Consider the following 17,467-nt stretch of genomic DNA (forward strand, 5'->3'; position numbering starts at 1 on the left):
CTTAGACATGAATATGTAACTAAATTAAACAGATTTTATGTTGCCGCTCCGCGCCTAATCTCTAATCCATACTAATATTAACATGTCTATCTGTCTGTCAACCTTTTCACAACCTTGGACACAACAAATCTTGACGAAAGATACTTTGCATGACGGAAAATAGAAAAAATCCACTTCGATGAAGTAGAAGATGCGTATCAGCTAGTCTTGTCTAAATTAGTAAAGGATCGATCTTATATTTTCGTGACAAGCGTAGCAGAAGTCTTGATACAAATCAAATGGAACTAAACTTTCCTATAACAAAGCGATAAATAATGTATGCCCAGTTCGAAATAATCTCAGACAGAAAGTACGCTTTGTCATTCAAACCGATTCCATTCAATAGTTTATAGCGGCGATATATCATTTATAGCAGAGTTGATTTATTGATGCAGAATGCGCATATAATCTATACATTGAATAAACTAACGACTGATTTATCAATGTACAAATATAACCACATACATGTGCAATATATACATGGGAAATAGTTTTTGTCTAACCGTGAGTTTGCATTAGCGAAACATTCACGTTAAAACACGCTGGAAAATCTGTTCTCTGTTAATATATCGAACTGCGTTTGCATTGTCTATTGCCATTTTTGAAAGTTGAAAAAACTGGAAATTCATCCAAGAACTGGAACATGAAATGATTTAAAATAGTTGTCAAAGGATTTAACCTATTTTCTACAGTGCGAACGTTAATTCAACAAAACAACAATTCAAAAATAAAAAGTTATATTTCGGAGATTGTGCTCAGGATCTTGTCCCCCCTTCACCTTTTTTGACGTGCACTGCTGGATATCCACATGCCACGGTCTTGCGCCTCCTGAATCCAGCGGCTCCCTGCGACTTATTTGATGTCGTCTGTCCACCAAGTGGAAAGTCTTCCAATGCTACGCTTTTCGTTGCGAACGTCGCCATAGTTTTTCAAACTATTTGCCGTGCCCATTGCCACTTCACCTTCGCAACCTGTTGAGCTATGACGGTTACTCTGAGTCTCCTACGGATCTCCTCATTTCTAATTACCAACCTATCGGTAAAAATAAATGCGTTTAGCACTTTTTGAGGTAAGTGTAAAAGCGCGTACAAAGAGACGCGGTGCGGTGGTCTGACATTTGAAGGAAATTTTCAAAGATAAAATCTCTTTGATGTTTGGGTACGTAAGTGCCTTTTGCATTTTCGATTAGCTAAGGGTTTAGCTCAGATGGTTAAAGAAGGATAAAGGTGTTTCTTTGTACCTGTAAACGTAAACGATTTTGAAGTTGCCGGTTCGGCATTTTATTTTTGTGCTCTGTCCTTATAATCCATACTAATATTATAAATGCAAAAGTGTGTCTGTCTGTCTGTTTGTCTGTCTGCTAGCCTTTCACGGCCCATCCGTTCAACCGATTTTGACGAAATTTGGTACAGCGATAGTTTGCATCCCGGGGAAGGACATATACTTTTGAAACGAATCTTCTAAACGGACATTTGGAATGGGGATCTATCTCGCAAAAGGTGAACGGACGAACCGGACGATTAAATCACATCGTTGGCTGGGCATGCTAAAATGCTGCATGTAAGTGAGAGAGAAAGAGAGTCCTAAATTTTATATAAGTACAATGCTGTCGGAAGTGAGTCCATATGTAAACACACATTTTCAATACACGAACTCCTTAAATACGATTCTATACTGAGGTGGTAAACAAATCAGTAAAAGTAGTTTAAGCCTGTTGAACTCATTATTTCCGACGATTTTAAAGCTTTTGGAATACGATCACAACATTATGACAGGAGGTCCTACTGCTAGACTAAACTTTTATAAAAATTGTAATGTAAAACATGTTTAAATAGGGTAGAATTCCTAGTACAGTATCTGTTACCTAGGTAGTCACCACGGATTTCGTTATTCATAACCTAAATAATGGCATTTTTACGGTATTAAATAAAATGCAACTTTAATTTTAGGTAAAGAGGTAAAGTTTGTAAGTTTGTTTTGTAGGAAGTAATCTCTGGAACTACTAAACCAACTTTGAAAATTCTTTCACCAGTAGAAAGCTACATTATTCCTGAGTGACATAATATGCTACATTAGTATTTATTTTTAAATAAGATATATCTGCGAAAATTGTAATGAGCTACCCGTGCGAAGCCGGAGCGGGTCGCTAGTAATAAATAAATTGGCACTCTATCTACAAATATTTACCTAACCATTGTTGTAGCAACTATTAAAATATGTATATACTGAATATTATGATAAAATGTAATTGTATGTAATTTTTTCAGTAAATAAAGGCTATATTATTATTATTATTATTATTTTGTTGTAGCAACGTAGCGTGCAGATTCTCACTCGTAGCAGCCGCTACGAATACACTACGAATGCCTGTTGGCTTGTTAACATTCCTGTCCTTATGATATGAAACAATAATAATTAATAATACAACCTTCGCTTTTATCGTTTACTCCAACACTACATGAATAACAAGATTTACTATCGAAGTAGGTATATTTATGTGATAAAATAGAACTACATACGCGTACCTACTTATTTTACTATTTTTTGTATTGGCTTCACTCAGTACCCGTAGTATAAGATTTTACGTTACACCAAACTTTGCTAGAATTCGAGAGTCGAAACACTTCTGCGTTATAGTAAACTGGATCTTAAATACCTTGTTTTAAAGCTCAAGTTTGTCTACACATCTACAGCCAGCGTTCCAAGCAGAAACGTTGCGAAATTAAAATCAGTGGCATTGCATTTTTGACTTCAATTCAAGGCTCTTTAGGTCCATTTTACCTTGATGTTATTGTGTTTCGATTCTCGAATTCTAGAAACGTTTGGTGAGACGTAAAATCTTATACTACGGGTACAGGTGGAATTCCAGAAAATCCTTTCTTAAGAGCGCGGTCTCCACTCGAGGCCTTTTCGAATTCAACTGGTATCGTTCCTACGACAAGCATGGCCCACCCACTGCCACTCCATCTTGCTGATGGTTCGCAGACAAGTGTAAGTTGTAAAACTTAAAATTCAATCTAAGTTACCATGACATGTTAAGTTGTGGTTAAAGTTTTTTTTTAAATAGATACCATACTAACCACTGACATAAATATCTCATTTTTTTTTAAAGAATATTAGCCATATTAAATGACTAATATTCCCCTTTCCTCTCCAATTAAGCGTCAGGCTTGTGCTAGGAGTAGGTACGACAATAGTGCAACGGGCGGGATTTGAACCGTCGACCTTTCGGTTTTCAGTCCACTCTTATACCGGTTGAGCTATTGAGGTTTTGATCACATTACAACGAGTGTTACAAAGTAAAGCTATTCCAGCTGTTGACTCTTAGCTTACAGAGATATTGTGTATTAATGGCGGTGCATTCAGGACTTTAGGTGAAAAATGGGGCGATCTCTCAACGAAGATTGCTTTGTTCGGCGCTCCTACTCCAGTTGGCTGCAATTTGCATCTATAAAATACTACTGGAATACAAAAACAATGTATTTTTGTCATCTTTTGTATATTTTTAAGGTTCCGTACCTCAAAAGGGAAAACGGAACCCTTATAGAATCACTTTGTTGCCTGTTTGTCTGTCTGTCTGTCAAGAAACCTACAGGGTACTTCCCGTTGACCTAGAATTATGAAATTTAGTAGGAAGGTAGGTCTTATAGCAGACATTAGAGGAAAAATCTGAAAACCTTGAATTTGTGGTTACATCACAAGAAAAAAATTAAAATGTGTTCATGAACAAATATTGCTATTTTCGACTTTCAAAGTAAGATGGCTATCATATGAAAGGACTTTACCTGTGCATTCTAAAACAGATTTTCATATAGTTTTTGATTTATCGTGCAAAATGTCGATAAAATACGATTGTAGTACGGAATCCTCAGTGCGCGAGTCTGACTTGCACTTGGCCGGGGTTTTTTTTAATTGAAAAGGCAATATTGTTAAACTAGAGAAAGAAAATATTTACTTTTAATTGAATAATTTTGATTTTGATCAGCTAATGACGGCCCTTCTCAATAGAATTTAAACCTCTTTCCGTATATATGGTAGTTGATGATAACTTGATATGTTTTAAGAAGCCACACCTTGGCCTACATGAATAAATATTTTTAATTATTCATTTATTTTGAACCAAAAACTTAAAAACTAAAACATAAACATTGAAGAGACATGCATAACCATTGCACAACGATAACTTATCAGTGGCCCTACCGCGGTTGTTTGACAGCTACAATGTCACGATCGCAATCATCTCTGATTGGTTAATGCTCGCTCACTATTGGCCACAATGCATTGTTGCATCAAAAATCGCTCAAATTCAGCCAATCAGAACAATTGAGATTGTAATAATGATTGATGCAGGTTTTAGACAATCGACCTACTGTTTAAGAAAAAAAATCTATGCCATTTTTTGAGTCAATTTTTATTTTATTTTTATTTGTACCAGAAAGTAGTAGCAATGAAGAGAAAACGAAAGAAAAAGTGGACATGGATTATGGAAGCACTTATCTCAATACCTCTATTTTCAACTATACTTCAAGCTTGTGCTAGGAGTATTTCAGGACTCATTTGAAAATAGAACCGAATGCAACAGGGGACGGACATAGCCTATTTTTTATCCCGGAAACTATTATTATCTAAGTATGTGAAATCATTTAAACCATATTCAAGAAATCTGTGTTATGTGCCTAAAAAGTAAATTAATTTTGTGTAGCTAAAGAAAAAAAATTGCATGTTAATGAAAGCTAAATATTTACGCGGGTGAAGCCACGGGGAAAAGCTGGTACTTAACATTTTATTGTACTGGTAGTACGTTGATATTTATTTCAGGTTATTTTTTTACAAATATATACACAAAAGATAGCTGAATTAATTATTAACGTTGCACAGACCACAGTGCACGTGTAGAAAAAGCTGTAAAAGCTTCATATTTTATTACTTATTCATATCGGAACTCGTAGCTTTACAGCCTACATTTTCATACATCACAGAGCAAGCGGTTTTTTTTTTTACTTTGTACTATTTGATATTGCGACCTATTTTTACAAAAAGATTTATATTATCTGCGGCATAGTTCGAAGTTATCTAAGAACGTTGGGCAAAAATTGGGTCGTATGTTTGGGAAGAAAGTGCCACGCGTAGAGCCTTAACCTAAAATCGTTACAAGGCCTGGCACGCCGCCAAAGTAAAGCGACTTCTCGACATTAGGTAACTTTCACCTGTTTTCGTGCTGACTTATTAATAACCAGCGGATACGCGGCGTGTGCTGTTACGCTAAAAAGAGAATGCCTAATGAATTGTTTTAGTGGTCTAATACCATCTTCGCATTATTGACTTTCGATCGACGTGATTTTTTCCATGGATATAGTAGCTCTAGAGGCCAGAAAATCATAGATTTTCTTTGGGTTTGCTGGGATGCTTGCGACTTCGTCTGCGTAGATTTAGTTTTTTTTAATTCTCGTAGGAACTTCTGAGATAAAAAAGAGGTCACTCAAAGGTTTTTAACTAAATCTGTGTGAAAAAAATAAGTAGCACGATTGAAGAACAAATGACAAACAAACATAAGTAGGTACATTTCTATTACATCATATTTTAATTTATTTTCGTATATGAAAAAGCTTCACTTGTATATTTTTATACAAAACTAGCTGCCCCGGCGAACTTCCTACCGCCTAACAGTCGATTCTTTTTCAGGCAATTTTTAAAATTTTTCTCTCCGTTAGAACCATCCTCGTACTTCAAGGAATATTAGAAAAAAAATTTAGCGAAATCGGTTCAGCTGTTCTCGAGACTTGCGATCAGCAACACATTCAGCGATTCATTTTTATATACATATAATATAGAGATATATACTGGATACTTAGTTATAAAAAAGATGGAAGGCAATAATGTCTTTGTGACTTGAACTTCTTAAACTTATCTGATGCTATAATGGTTCCACATTCGCGCCTAAAGAAAAACTTTCTTTGTTCTTTCCCTTTGCTCTATTTCGCAACATTGTATGGACAAGAATAGAATACATGACTACAGCCGCTAAAGGTTCCGTACCTCAAACGAAAAAAACCCTTATTCGTTGTATGTACCGTATAAAGTCACCGTTATGTTTTTTTGGAATAATATACTTACCTAATTTATTTAAGCAGTAAGCTTTGCTCACTGCAGCAGCTTGCTCATCATTTAGTACTGTCACTTTCCTTGTAGCAAGTGCCCTTAAATTTTGGCATATTTATTTTCTTCAAAACCATTGCCTATGCGACAGAATATCTGCTGTACACCAACCTCTGAACTCAATTGATAGTTCTATTTTTTTTTAGTAAGTAATTGTTTTCCGCAGACATTGTTTAAAGTAACGCGACTCCTACGCACTAGATAGGTCATTCCAAACGAAAAAAATACTTAGTGGTTCCTAAGGAACTCAAAATTAGGTGAGGCTATCAAGATTAAAGCGAGTTACAGTGGCCAATTTTTTTTTGTTTGGATTCATATGTCGTAGGTAAGTACCTACATCGAGGTCTTTTGTGAAAAGGACTTTTAGAACTTTGAGAAGAGTATATTATATTATGTACCTACATAGAAGTACTTCCTACTTCCATGTTTATATAGCACTGAATAGACGCCAATATTATTTTATTGAAAGGTTCTAGTTAAGATAGATGACCTTTAGATATATAAAAATAATCTCTACATTTGAAAGTCTGCCTGGGGTAGACATTTATAACTCGAGATCCATTTAGAAGAATTTAATATTACAATTTTCTCTTTTGTGTTGGTGGTCTATTCTAGAAATTATTTTTAGCGTACAAAAGGAGTTGAGTTATATTATATCAGATATTACTTGGACGAATGATGTCCGTTAATGAAAACGATATTGACATCTCAATGGGTCTCATTGGATTCAAATATTAAGTTGCTATTTTTGCTGACAAAGCAACTTACTTACTTAGTGAATTATTATTGGAATTACTAGATGATGCCCGCCCCTTCGTCCGCGTGGATTTAACTTTTTTTTGATCCCGTGGGAGTTTTTTTTGTTTTTCCGGGATAAACGTAGCGTATGCCCGTCCCTGAGATGCAAGCTATCTCTGTACCAAATTTTGTCAAGAGCTAGCAGACAGACATAGTTTCGCATTTATAATATCAAGTAGTAGTACCTACCTAGGTCAATTATGGATATGAATTATGGATAACTTGCTTGATGCGAGCAGTCTTCCAATAGGAAGACTGCTCGCATCAAGCAAGTTGGTATCACCGCATTTCGTTGAAATGTACCTATATATGAATATTGTATACCTACTGACGAACGTCTAATGTAACCGACATCGACATGGAATTATTAGCAAAGGGAGGAGCACATACTCAGACGAGCGATATGTTGGCCGTCGGAGTCCCAAGTTACAAAAGTAGTGATCCCGCACCAAAAAATGCTATATAATATTTGGTAATAGCCTAGTTAGTAGTTAAAGCTTTGACCTCCAATACAGACGGTCCGGGATTTGATCCCGCGGGCATACACCTCTAAGTTTGCGAAGTTATGTGCGTTTTAAGCGATTAATTTTATCACTTACTATACTTTAATGGTGAAGGATACTAACATCGTTAGAAAATCTGTATGCCAGAGAGTTATCCATAATGTTCTCAAAGCTATACGTAAAGTCTGTCAATCCGCAATTGGTCACGCTGACTAAGTATGGCTTATAGCGTTCTTTGATAGTTTTGAGTTTTCACTTCTGTGGACAGTCCCCCAGACTACCAATTTTTACTAAGTAGGTATATGAATGAAAACGGTTTTTTTTAACAAAGCAGTTAAATAAGGTCCTAAAGGCTTAGGTTGAAAATAATCGGGAAAAATTTAATTTCCGCAGCTCATTTCATCTCTCCGCCTCAGGTATCGATATTGAACAGGCATCCGGAATAGATATAACTCGATTCACGCTGACTGTTATCGGTTTAATTTCGACTAGGTACTAGTACAGAAAGAGCCGTGATAGCCTAATGGTTACAATATCTGCTCAGGAGGCCGGGGGTTCGATCACGCGCACGCACCTCTAACTTTTCCCAGACCCTCGATTCGTGAGGTTTTTAACAATCCCGCGGGAACTTTTTGGTTTTCTGGGATAAAAAGTAGCCTATGTCACTCTCCAGTTCATCACGTCAATCCGTTGCTCCGTTGCGACGTGATTGAAGGACAAACCAACAAACCAACAAACCAATAAACCAACAAACAAACACACATTCGCATTTATAATAAGGGCTTGTATGCTAATATGGACTTAGCGCTTGGCTGCAATCAGACCTGCTGGCAAGTGATGATGCAGCCTAAGATGGAGCATGCTTGCCTAGAAGATGCCTTTTCACTCTTGACTGGAAGATATCCATATATATATATATATTAAAATTGAAGGGAAAAACTGAAAAAAGTTTTTGTGTTTAGTAGAAATAAAATAGTTTTTATTTTTGAATATGGGGCAAATAATGCAGCCTTAACCTGGAATCATTACACAATAGCTATGGCAGCCTGCCAGACTGCCATTATTTCGCCTGCTCGTGAGTATTCCGGGTCACCTGTTGTGTTGGAAATGTTAACATTTTTATGGAAAACTATTTATTTCTTTAATCATAACGAGTATTTTGATTTTTGAAGCCAGAAACACAACGCGCGACGAAAACGTGGTAAGTGCGATTTCTACACCCTATTCGCGAAATGAAGTTACTTTAGCGCTCTCACTGTTTTTGTATGTATGGGATTACGCAACAAAGAGAGTATGTACCCGATATATACATTTTAATGTATATATCGGGTACATACCACGATTAATTTTTGTTTTTATTTGTCGATATTTCAACCCAATCGTGGTATGTACTCGTTATATACATTAAAATATGTCACTAAACCACGAAATAAGCTTAAAATCATTATTATATTTTTATTGTAGTTGTTAGAACCTTAGTGCTAAGATTTTACTAGTAACATAGAAATCATCTCTTGTCCGATATAAAATTATCACGCGCACGTACACGCTTCCAAACTGCGAACGTTTTGTCTCTTTCGGTTCTTGAGACGAACATTTTGTAGAGACTTTTGTGTATAGTATAATATGCCAGTAGATAAGTAATAGTAGATATTACATAGTTACTTACATAGGTAGAATTACTTAGAGTACTATTCGAGGAAATGGAAAAGTAGATAAATAAAGAAGTCGGTTAATAAATATAGAAGAAAAGAATAAAGCAAATAATAATTATATAATGATAGCAATTTTATAATAATTGTGTTTGCTTATTATTACGAGTTACAGGCGGTAGGAACAAAGTTACCTTACAGCGAATAATTGATGAGGTAATTGGGTTCTATCGAGGTTGAAATCATGAAATTGACAGCGATTTCTATGATTATACTGATTATACATCGGCGGGTGGTAACATGGCGTATGCTTTGTTGTCATACCTACCCACATTGTGTAATTTAATTCATCATTTTTTATTGATGCCATGTTAACGACCACACTGCAGTGAAATATCGAAATATAGGTATTAACTAATGGTGCAGTCTTTTTTTGGGTTCCGTAGACGAAGGGTGCCAACGGGACCCTATTACAAGCCTCCGATGTACGTCCGTTCGTCTGTCTGTCAGCGGGCTGTATCTCGTGAACCGTATTAGGTACAGAGTAGAAATTTTCACAGATGGTGTATTTTTATTGCCTGCCATGAACAGTAAAAAAGATTAAAAGGTGTTATTTCTTATACGATGGTAAGGAATCCTTTGTATGGAGTCCGACTCGCACTTGACCAATTTTTTAATGCATTATAGGCTTGTGCTTGATGACAATCATGCCTTATAGAATGCAATGATGAGGTTTTGAAGGTATGGCGGTTCCTCAGATTATACGCGGAAGAACGGACAACGGAAGGGTGTTCCACACCCTAGCGGTTCGGAATTCGGATCAGCAGAAGCATTGAGTACAAACTTCTCGCCGTTCTGTTTTAGAACGGTAAAGGAGGAAAGTGAAGGAACAGTGTAGGTTAGGTACTTACGGAGGTTTAAAGAGGTATCGTTGAAAGAGTAATTAAGTATGGAGAAGAATTTGTACCAAATATTATTTTATTATAAAAAAGTTAAGTTTGTAAGTTTGTCCTCTGGATAAAGGAGATAATCTCCGAAACCAATCATCCGATTTCAAAAATTCTTTAATAGGTTGATCATCATCATGATCAACCCATCACCAGCTTATTACAGAGCACGGGTCTCCTCCCATAGTGGGAAGGGTTTTGGCCATAGTCTACCACGCTGGCCATGTGCGGATTGGTAGACTTCACACACCTTTGAGAACATTATGGAGAACTCTCAGGCATGCAGGTTTCCTCACGATGTTTTCCTTCACCGTTAAAGCAAGTGATATTTAATTATTAAAAACGCACATAGCTCCGAAAAATTAGAGGTGCGTGCCCGGGATCGAACCCCCAACCACCGATCAGAAGGCGGACGTCCTACCGACTAGACTAACTGGTTGATAGCTATACATTATTCCTGGGTACTATACCAAAGTATAGGCTATAAATAATTACTAGATGGTGCCCGCGACTTCGTTCGCGTGGATATAGTTTAAAAATCTCGTGCCAACTCTTTTATTTTCTGAGATAAAAAATAGCCTATACCACTCTCCAGGTCTTTAACTATACCCATGTCAAACATCACGTCAACCCATTGCCACGTTGCAACGTGATTGAAGGCCAAACCAATAAACCAACAAACAAACATACTTTTCCATTTGTTATAACTTATAAGGGTAGTGATAATAAGAGTACTTAGTGCTAATAAGGGTAGTGCTATATGTAACGCGGAAGAAGTTATTTTTATTAAAAATATTGTTATATACTTAGCTTAAACGGCTTGACTGTAAAAAGTGAGCGCTTATCTTTCATAACTGTTATTAAAACAGGCTCAAATTAAATTGCGTCCTCAGCTTGACAGACTTGAACGTTCTAAGTGAACTGCAAACAAGTTAAAGTTATGAATCGAGCTCGTTAAATAAATAAATGCGAAACGTTGGAATGAACTGTAGACCGCGTCCCGTAGGAATAAAGTAAAATGGAATGAATGAAATCGTAGTAATAGCGAAATAGGTATTTGTTCATAAAGCTGGATTAGTGATCACAGATAGGTGAGATCCATGTTAAATCACACTCAAGTTGTGAGTGAATAACAGCTAGGTACTTAAGAACTTACTTTGTTGCTAACTTTGGCAGATAAGAGTCATCATGAGCAACCCATCGCCGGCTCACTACAGAGCACGGGTCTCCTCTCAGAGTGAGAAGGGTTTTAGCCTTAGTCTACCACGCGAGTGCGGATTGGACTTCACATACCTTTTGAGAACATTATGGAGAACTTTCAAGCATGCAGGCTCGGTATAAAACCCCCAACCTCCGATCCGATTAGGAGGCGGACGTCCTAGCCACTAGGCTATCACAGCTTTTAGCTTATACCTACATAAGTAAGAGTGAAGTTAGATACAGGCACGAAACCACACCTGTTACGATTTAGAGATTATAAAATATACGAAAGGTTCTGTCTATCTGCTAGCTTTTTATGACTACACTATTACCCCATTATAGCTTGAAAGCTGGGAAAAACATAGACTGGTCACGGAAAATCAAAGAGTTCCCACGGCATTTTCAATAACTAATCCGTTCGACCGATTTTGACGAAATTTTGCACAGATATAGTGATATAGACACGTGTATCCCTGGGATGTACAAAAAATACTTTTTATCCGGAAAAATTAAAAAGTTCTCTCATGATTTTTAAAAACCTATAAGTATCCACGCGGACGAAGTCGCGGGCATCATCTAGTATTAGGGTAATAAGTTAGTAACTAATACAAGCAAAGGTTAACGAAAGAGGTTTATTCTTTTAATTGCTCTATTTTCAGTGATATCCAAAATTGTAAAGTTTGTTAGTTTCTACCTAAATACGCCACATTGTTATTTCAACCGTAAATTCCATCGAAAATGTCACGCGAGGCTAATGTTGTTTAACAAAACGACTTTCACTAAAAATAATATTATCCTTTATGGTTATAGTAGACGCTCTGAAAGAATATTCATTAGCATACTAGTATTATTACTTGTATTGGAAGACCGAACATAAAAGCTTATAGGTTTGTATAAATATTTTCATGAAATATTTTCTAAATATTTTAAGGAGTAGGTCATAGATTAATTATTGGTTTCGCTACGCTCTACGTAAGTAGGTACTAACATGCCAATGACATTAATAAAATAATGTACTAGAATCAGAGTGAACTATATTCTATAATTTATTCCGCGGGATCTAGCAAACTATCTCTATACCAAATTTCGTCAAACCGTTTAAACGGATGGGCCGTGAAAGGCTAGCAAACAGACAGGCAACCAGACACACTTTCGCATTTATAATATTGGTATGGGTACGGTATTGAGTATGGATCTTTAACATTTTTACAACCTAATAGTGTATCCACACAATTCGCCAGGTTTGACCAACGCGCCGGCCGAAATTGGCGGCATGTGTGGATACTTACACCAAAATGAGTAGGTAAGCCAGAACAAAGACAACATAAAGGTGAAGTTTAATTAAATAGGTACGTTATTAATCTCGAAATTATTTAGTAACCCTTAATCGGGTCTCGCAGTCCGAAGCGCGAGCGCGATAATATTGTAGGGGCGGGCGGCAGACCTAAAGGGGCGGGCGGGCTTTATGAATTAAAAAATCATTAGTCTCTCTAGTGAAGTTAATAACCGGAACAAATTTAACACTTTTTCTCTTTTGAATGATACTTCTAGAAAATAATAAGATTAATGATATTTTTAGGAGTAGATAAGTTCAAAGTGGCACGTAAAAAAAACGTGACACCGCAACTCAAAGTTGCTGAAGTTGTATGGAAATTACTGGGAGATAAGTTTGAAAAATAAGGACGTTTACCTGTACATAAGTACCGTTTAACAATACTTTAAAGAAAGAAAAACATGTATAATTTGCATTAGGTATTATGTCTATTTTTGTTATATTATAATGAAACTGTTTTAAACGCACTAATTAAATACAAATTTTAGACTTTACTATAGCGAACGGCTGGACTGAGCAGAATCCAAAAAAGATAGCACAATTTGAGTATTTTCATCATTATCAACCCATTTCCGTCTCGCTACTGAGCACGGGTCTCCTCAGTCCTCTCAGAATTAGAAGGGTTCGGTTATAGTCCACCACGCTGGATATCTGCGGATTTGCAGACTTCACACATCATTGAGAACATTATGTTGAACTTTCGGCATTCAGGTTTCCTCACGATGGATCGAACTCCCGACCTTCCGAATAGGAGGCAGACGTCTTCACCACTAGACTGTAACGACTATAATTTATATTATGTGCTCAATTAAAACTTGTTCCCTTGATTTTATCACCTGAAATATTATTTTAGTAGAATGGTAGTGTGTAAAAAAGTTTTTGTTTCAGAATAAGCAGGACTTTATATCAAATAAATATATACTTAGGTAGATATACTTAGGTAGGTACTATTCAATTTTGTCTAGCAATATCAAGGTAATAAACTTTATCTAGCTGCGAAGTATAGTCATAATGATCCTTTTGATCTTATAATAAAGCGTGCAAATTCAAGCGCGTAGCAATGCTACGAATATGAATGCATATGAATGCAAAAGCAAAAGTCGAGATATGCTTGTTATTCAGTCCACGAAAGCTTCGGCTTTATAGTTCGTAGCTTTCTATATGATATCGATTGCTATTGAAACGTGGATTTGTATGAAAATGTAATGTCTGAATGACTAAACACAATCATATTTCTTGATGGTTCAAATTTATCAAGCGCCCGTATTTGACCCGCTAACATCAGAAAGGACGTCAAAATATTAGGGAATTAATAACAAAGGGTATAAAATACGCATATTTAAGTAGCATGTCGAAATGAGAAAGGTATTTCACGAAAGTTAGGGATCCGGGCCTGTGAGTTTCACTCACGCTTAAAGGGTTTAATACACTTCAATTTTATTCAACTGGTAACGTTGGTAACGAGTGTTTCACCCAGTTTTTGGGTGGTAATTAGAATGAGGGGTGCGCACCCTTGCTGGGTTTTGGATAGCGTGTTGATTGTGAAGAAAAATAGAAATCGTTATAAGTACTTTATTAAAAGGGGAACTCCTTTAGGGAAATGCGTAGGAAAAGAGGGAATTTAAAAGTACAGAAAGTATATTCACTGTATTTACAAAAGTTCAATAAGTACTTAGGATGTGTTCTATGCTAGAACATCAGCTTTTAGGGGTTTGTAACTCAAAAGGAAAAAAGGAACCCTTATAGGATCACTTCCATTCGTTGTCTGTCTGTCTGTCTGTCTGTCGTGTCTGTCAAGAATTCTATAGGGCTAGAATCATGAAATTTGGCAGGTAGGTAGGTGTTATAGCACACGTAAGGAGAAAAATCAGAAAACCGTGAATTTGTGGTTACATCACAAAAAAAAACAATTAAAATGTGGTCCTGAACAGATAATTAGTATTTTCAACTTTCAGGGGGTATCATAATTATGAAAGGACTTCACGTGTACATTCTAAAAAGAAATTTTTAGTTATTTTTTATGCGTCTTTGTTTTATCGTGCAAAATTTCGAAAAACTGTACAACAACTGGCAATTCGAACGAAGTTTCGTATTTATTGTACTGACATCACAACCCTTCGGTAGGTATATAAAGTTCACGAAGTAGTGAGGTTGGACTAATGGTGTTGAGAAACATTTTCAGTGCCAATTATTGTTCTAAACTTTTCTAATAAACATGAAATTCAATAGATATCTTCGATAAGTATTATTTAGATTTTCGTTAAAATAACTTCTGATATAGGTACCTGTATGTCGTCTAAAATACCTAACTTTATTTAGGTAACTAGTGATCTCGATCACTTGGTGAACATAATATAAACCCTCTTTATACTCTATCCCTTAGAATTCATCTAAGCCGTATCCCTATAAAATCCGTCCTTATATAATATTCCTTATATCTGCATTATAAAGGCAACCTTAGCTTTCTAGGTCTAGGGGGTTGGGCTGGGCGTTGATAACTCAGTCGGTAAATCAGGTCTTTTTTTAATTTTATTTAGATAGTAATAGATGGCTACTCAGGGGTAGTAGATATGTTTTTTGAACGGCACTGCTTGGCCATATCTCTCTTTCTCGGGGTTTAATTTCATTTTAGAAAACAAATCTAAGGAAAAAATTAGGAAACCCGTTCGTAAAAAAAGGCAATGCGTTGTTTTGTGAAGCTTGATCCGAAATAAAAGAGAATAAATCCTAATCGAGCTTGCCGCTAAACAATGAGTTGGCGCGTAAAACGTTCGCTAAAACAACGCTGCGTAGCACGACGAAGAGAACATAAAAGCTACCATTTAAGTCTCTATTTATGGCGCCCAAATAGAGGCTTAATAAAATATATCGACTTTTCATCAGTAGATACTAAAGTAGTAAAGCTGAGATAGCAACCTACTTGTTCTGCGTGAAACATGCACTTTAATATCAAGGATCTTAATGCGATTAAGGATCAAGATCCTTTGAAGAAAGCCGCATTTAACTTAACTTTATACTGCTTATTGATGGCGCCCAAATAGGGACCTAAGTAATAAAATAGATCGACTTTTAACCAATAGATACCAAAGACGTCAAGCTGAGATAGGTATCTACGAATACTCTGCGTAAAACATATCAAACTTGTGTAACTTTGTCATTTAAAAAGCCTCATTAAACTTTACTTTCTGTTAATAGCGCCAAATAAACAATCCGTATTTTGAAAAAGGGAAATATTTCTCTTGGCGCCCAAATAGGGACCAAATATAATAATCGTTTTTATTTCAGAGAGTATAATCCATAGATACAGAAGTGCGGAAATAGTAATAACAAAGAACTTTGAATTTAAAACATGTTAAGTTAGTAAGTTAAAATAAAATAGCCTGACTAACCAATATTTTTTTATGGCACCCAAACAGGGACCGAAAAAAATATTGCTTTTTTATCAAAGATTATAAAATAATTAGATCAATACTTATTTTAATAGATGAAATCCGCTAAAGATAAAATCAAACTTACCATGTGTGAGAATATTAATCGTTTCATTATGGAAATAGAATAGACTGCGTACGCATCCAGTCCAGCTTTGCAGCGGCCGGTACCCCGTCAGTACATAGGGATTGAACTGCAGATGCTGCGGCATATCTCGCCAGTGGAGTAACTCCACACCTTCACTGGTAACAGAAACCTTAGCTGCTCTGGCCCCATTTTTTTCTTCCCTTTCCTTTTCTGGCTTTTCTTCGTTTAGTAGAGGCTGATCTTTATCACAGATGTGCTCCAAAGACTTTTTCCGTTTCTTAGGGCCTTTACCGTTGACCTCTTGAATTGACATGTCGAACATTTTTGTACTAGTATCAGGCACGACGTCGGCGTCTCTCATAATAACGAGGATCTGTGTCGGCGCGGATAGGGAGGCTGTGTTCGCAGTTTCATCTGCGCCCGCATGACTCGGTGTTCGATTGTTAAAGTATCACAGTTACGGGGATTATATTACCAGGGGAGTTCATGAGAGGTTTCTCTTAGATAGTTTATCTCAGCTATGTTTCCCGGCGTGGTAGGGTTCGCGTGAAGCGCTAAGCGCCGCTATGTGGAGCGAGCCGCGAGGGCGCGCGACTGGCCGGGTTCCACTGCCCTAACGGTCCAACCCCGCGCATCCGCCCCCTTCACCCCTCAATATTTGCGCACTGCGCAATCCCGATCAGCTGATTCCCGCCAGGCTTTCTCTTAGTGAAACACACTTATTATATTTCTATTTTAAAAGATTTACCATTCATATGTAAATGACGAGAGCATGCTTCCATAAGTCACCCGCCTGCCTGATTGAATATCAATAATATTATATTGTGTTGTAGCGAGTAACATTTTGTTGAGTTCCACTGCTTACGCAATGCATTGATCGGAGATGTGTAACTTTGACTTACTAAATAAATAATTTAATTAGGTAACTCGTACTCATGACACAGTGCCTATTGAACTGACAATACCTCGAGTGAGACAATACTTATTACGTGTATGGTACCTAATAGTAGCTGAGCCGGCGAACTTCGTACCGCCATTTTTTTTTGTGAATAAGTACCTAGTTAGGTATTTTCGAATTTCCTGAAAGACTTGTTTTCTTGTTTTTCTATTTATACCCGCCTCGGCGTTACATGGATGGTGTACAGTCGCGGACTAAGGAAATGAGCATTTCCGGTAAATTCAAATCAGTTGGATTATCAATAATAATTCCATGTTACAGTGCGACAAGACTATCTTGGCGTGTGGCGAAAATCGGAATTTTACTTTCTGCCGCGTACTTGTACCTACAATTAATTAACAATTCATGAATGCCCTAATGGTACT

General features: G+C 36.7%; 1 protein-coding gene across 1 annotated transcript in view; it reads right to left on the reverse strand.

Moving 5' to 3' along the window:
- The window catches only part of LOC117985730 (progestin and adipoQ receptor family member 4), a 59,571-nt gene extending 42,796 nt beyond the window's left edge, over positions 1-16,775 (reverse strand). The window contains exon 1 of the mRNA XM_034972500.2: positions 16,145-16,775. Within this exon, the coding sequence (XP_034828391.1) occupies positions 16,145-16,505 (361 nt within the window). The 5' untranslated portion in view covers positions 16,506-16,775. The remainder of the gene's footprint in view (positions 1-16,144) is intronic.
- Positions 16,776-17,467: the final 692 nt, after the last annotated feature.

Source organism: Maniola hyperantus, chromosome 10 (genome assembly GCF_902806685.2).
Source record: "Maniola hyperantus chromosome 10, iAphHyp1.2, whole genome shotgun sequence".
Lineage (NCBI taxonomy): Eukaryota > Metazoa > Arthropoda > Insecta > Lepidoptera > Nymphalidae > Maniola > Maniola hyperantus.